Source organism: Salmo trutta, chromosome 21 (assembly GCF_901001165.1).
Source record: "Salmo trutta chromosome 21, fSalTru1.1, whole genome shotgun sequence".
In the NCBI taxonomy this organism is placed as follows: Eukaryota; Metazoa; Chordata; class Actinopteri; order Salmoniformes; family Salmonidae; genus Salmo; species Salmo trutta.
Genome location: NC_042977.1, coordinates 38,517,034 through 38,521,303, shown reverse-complemented (window position 1 = coordinate 38,521,303; position 4,270 = coordinate 38,517,034). Strand labels below are relative to the sequence as shown.

At 40.7% G+C, this 4,270-nt stretch overlaps 1 protein-coding gene across 1 annotated transcript; it reads left to right on the top strand.

Annotated features, from left to right (window-relative positions):
* Positions 1-1,129: 1,129 nt before the first annotated feature.
* On the top strand, positions 1,130-4,018 carry LOC115157385 (uncharacterized). Its single transcript, XM_029705585.1, has 2 exons — positions 1,130-1,355; positions 1,884-4,018. Exon 2 carries the CDS (start codon positions 1,891-1,893, stop codon positions 3,346-3,348), a length of 1,458 nt encoding a protein of 485 aa, XP_029561445.1. The 5' UTR covers positions 1,130-1,355; positions 1,884-1,890; the 3' UTR covers positions 3,349-4,018.
* The last annotated feature ends 252 nt before the right edge of the window (positions 4,019-4,270 follow it).

Genomic DNA, 4,270 nt, shown 5'->3' with positions numbered 1-4,270 from the left:
AGTATTTAAGTGTATTGCATTTAGTTTCACGTTTAATAAATATGTGGAACCACAAACACACTGCTTCTTGAAACGGGTCAAAAATGTCCTCCCCTCATCAATACCCTCCTTTCCTTGAGGATGGTCATGTGTATCCTTGAAATCTGCCACACCCACTTTGAATCAGCTTTTGTTTTGTAGGAGGAGAAAAGCATGCACACATTAAAAAACAATATGTGACTTATCATATTATCTATACAATGTCTTGCACATCAAACTTAATTTGTTTTGCTGACTTGTGAGTGGAGAAGTAGAACCTCTCCTCATTTACCTTTGACCTTTTTCAAAAGGAGGCGAGAGAGGACGGAAGAGAGATGACGCAAGAGTTGTGTAAATGCCATTGTACTGGTTATGTGTCTGTAGGCTACAAGAATCTTCCCTGTGGCTCAGTTGGTAGAGCATGTTGTTTGTGACGCCAGTATGGTGTTTGCAACGCCAGGGTTGTGGGTTTGATTCCCACGGGGGGCCAGTACAAAGAAATGTATGCATTCACTACTGTAAGTTGCTCTGGATAAGAGCATCTGCTAAAATGTAAAATAGAATGAGATGAGTCATTTTGCAAACAAAGGACTCTTTTTGAACAGATCTTTTTGGGGAAGGTTGAAACCGAATCACCTGTGTAAAATAGACGTCAATTTGGATCCCTGGTTTGCATATTGCTACTACTGCTTCTTGATCATCTGCAGATAAAAGTATTAGTTGAAGATGGTTATTCCTCACTGCAGGAACAATGGAAAGTAAGGAGAGAGCCTCATTCTGGTCCACGCATTTTTGCAGCAAATTGTTTTTTGCAGGTCACCTAATAATTTGGTCAGTTAAACTGTATTTGAACTCACATGTCATGGTCTCATATCATGGCAGGCAGCTTTTTAGGGTTTACATGAAAGGTCGCAATTTTTTGCTAAACTAAGTGCTGTTTGGAGCCAAACTAATTGTTCTTCAAGCTGAATGGAGCCAAATAATCCGGCTCACCGAAAAGACTCGGAATGCCCATCCCTACCACTAGAAGCATGGCTTTCATTTCTATAGAAACTCTGACAGATCCCGCCCATTACATTTTCTGCATTCTGAAAGTGAAAGGCACTCTAGCGATAAGTTTCATTTCTGATGAAACATGAGTGACCCAGTGATGTTGTAGATCAGCCTTCGTAAAACTCAGTTTTTCTAACCCTTGTCTTGTATCTGCCCTGTGTACTGGTTATGTGTATGTAGGCTACAAGAAGCACCTTTTGGTTAATTTCAATCTTGGGTTCTGTTGACAAAGAAGAGAAACAAACACAGTAAAACTAGATTCTGGTGGTTGGCTGCACAAGAAGGTGAGTGACATTTTTTATTGGGACTCATTTGTTTTGTTTTGATGTGAGGACTTATTACATCACATTACAGTATTGATCATGTTTACAAGTTTCCAAATGTTATTTTGGAAAACCTCATCATACATCTTGGGACATATTGGTCTGATATAGTTACAGTTCACTCCAAAATAAAAGTTTGTCAGATATCTTTTGACATTTTTAGTGCTAACAATTTCAGACCTAGCATTTTTTGGGAGTCCTAAAACGTTAAACCTATTGCCAACCACAAGAAATAAGCTACTGATACAGACTATACATAATGTGAGGACTTATTACATCGTATTACATTATTGGGACATAGGTCCGATATAGTGACAGTTAACTTCAAAATGAAAGTTAGTCAGATATTTTCTGATGTTTTGTGGAGGGTCCTAAAACTTTTAACGTATTGCCGAGCACTAGAAATAAGTTACAGATGTATTTATTTATTTGTTTATTAATTTATTTAATAAATGTGCAAATGTTTACACAATATTTATTTTGTCACAGGCTGGCCATGGTTGGAAGGGGATTCCTGGGTTGTTTCATCTTGTGTCTGTCTCTGGCCTCAGTATGCGCTGTCAAAGGAACCCTTAAATCAATAGATGATCTCAAGGGAATAGAGTTTGGTAACACCTCTCCTCGGCACGGCCTCATGCTGCTCCACTGGCTAGCCAACAACATTTACAATGACAACAATGGCAACATGAGACTCAATTTCAACCCAGCCAGGAGAGACTATGGCTTTCATTTCTATAGAAACGCAGATAATCCCCGTCCATTACCTATTCTGCCCCATCAACGTGGAAGTTACTACTCACTAGGGAACCTTGTTCAAGGTAACAACAACAATGATGCTTTGGCACTTCCTGATTATGTAACTCAAAGATTCTACAACTCAAGGGGACCTGAGAACAACAGGGACAGGGTCATACTCAGAGTTAGGGATGAAGGGTCCAATCAGTTCATAGTAGACGAGGTCTATGTCACACAGCACTATCCACAAAATGAAAACAGAGGAAGTGCCTATGATCCAGACAATACATACCGTGTCAATGTCAGCCTCCTTAGACAAATCCAAAGTCTACCAACCATTAACCTAAATGATATTCTACAAACATATAATGTAGAGATCAACGACAATATTCTGGAGCATCTAGAAAACACCTGGAGAGACACACCTGGTCTGGCACTTCTTCTGGCTATTGTATTGTACTTTACACGTCCCAAAACCTTATTTAAGGAGCAAGCGCTTTGTTTAAAATTACAATCCAAGAGGGTCATGGAGGATAAGGATAATATATTGATTAAGCTTGAGGTGAAAACCACAAATAGAGGAAAAGCCAGGATCATCTGGAGTGGTATCCCCAAGAGGCTATTGGACCAGGGCGTAATGGTGGTTCTTTATAAGAGCAATAACCCTGACAGTAAGAGCGAGCTAGACAGATCATCAGTTGGGGGCAAAGCCTCTGGAAGCTATAACACCTCAGTACCCCTTAACCCTGGTCTCCAGGTCAGGCTCCATAAAGAGGTAAAAACATGGTGGAATTACTTGGGGTTTGGGTCTCCAACTGGAGAGGAGATCTGGAGAGGTTCTGAGTTTCACGATGCCAACAGAGAGATTCCTGTTGATATTAACGGACATGACGCCAGTCTGCAGCTCTTCGTAAAGGATGGAAAGGCCTGCGCTCGTCTGTACATAAAGAGGTCCTTCACTGACTGGAAGAAAACGTTTAATAACTCCTGGGTTGGGTTCTACTCTTCTGAAGGCACCCTGGATCATAACACCTGGCAATGGGCTGTAAAGTTCTCTGAGGAAAGCCACTCTGATTGGGCAGATATACCTGGGTATGATGTCTATGTGTACAAGTCTCGTATGACCATGTCTCCTGGGGTCCAGGTCAGATTCATACTGGAGAAATCTGGGGGTGAAAAGGCACGCACTCCACCCTGGGAGAGACGTGTCCAGGGGTGAGCTCACCTGATAACATGATCTATGATGTTGATATTCTCATTTTTAACTGCTTTTGTAATTGCTTTTGTTAATGTTTAACATTTATGTACCCTGCTTTTTATTTGGTTTATTTTAATTGCTAATCTGTGTGAAGTGTAAAAGAGAATCTGTTCCCAAAAATCCCTTCTGTTCCTCTTTCTTTGCTATTTTGAGGGGATGACTACGGGCTGTTGGTGTGGGAGGGAGTCTTGACTTGTCCTCATCACAAATCCTTCAGTACATAACTTTTTTTCTCTTTATGATTCATCATGGGCTGGAGATCTTTGTAGGGAAAGAGTGGATACCTAGTCAGTTGTACAACTGAATGCATTCAACTAAATGTATATTCTGCATTTTATCCAAACCCTCTGAATCCACGTCATCGGTGCCCGGGGAGCAGTTGTTGGGGGTTAATTGCCTTGCTCAAGTGCAGAACAAATGATTTTTCCACCTTTGCGGCCTGGGGATTCGAACAAGTAACCTTACTGGGTTGCTGGCCCAATGCTCCTATCCGCCATGCTACCTGCTGCATTTGTGTTGACTGTGTTTGTTGTTTCTGTTTGTGTTTTGTGAAAATTCAATGAAAATATAATCACAAAAAAAGCTATATGATAAATTCAAGATAAAATAAACAATAAAAACCTAAGAAAAAGTTTTTCTTATCCCAGGATCCACTCTTGAGCCCTTCAATGATATGCTCGTGGAAGATGAGTGTGAACATCTGACTGGAATTATGCAGGAGCTGGACAATGGTGATTTTGGACAAATCTCATATCAGTAGTCAGTCACTGAAGTCGGTCTACAGTGGTTTCCATACCTATTCACACTATGGTTTGCAAATGGAATCAGCCATGACCCACTAGCCAGTCCTGAACCACCATTTAGGAAAGTGAAATACATAATG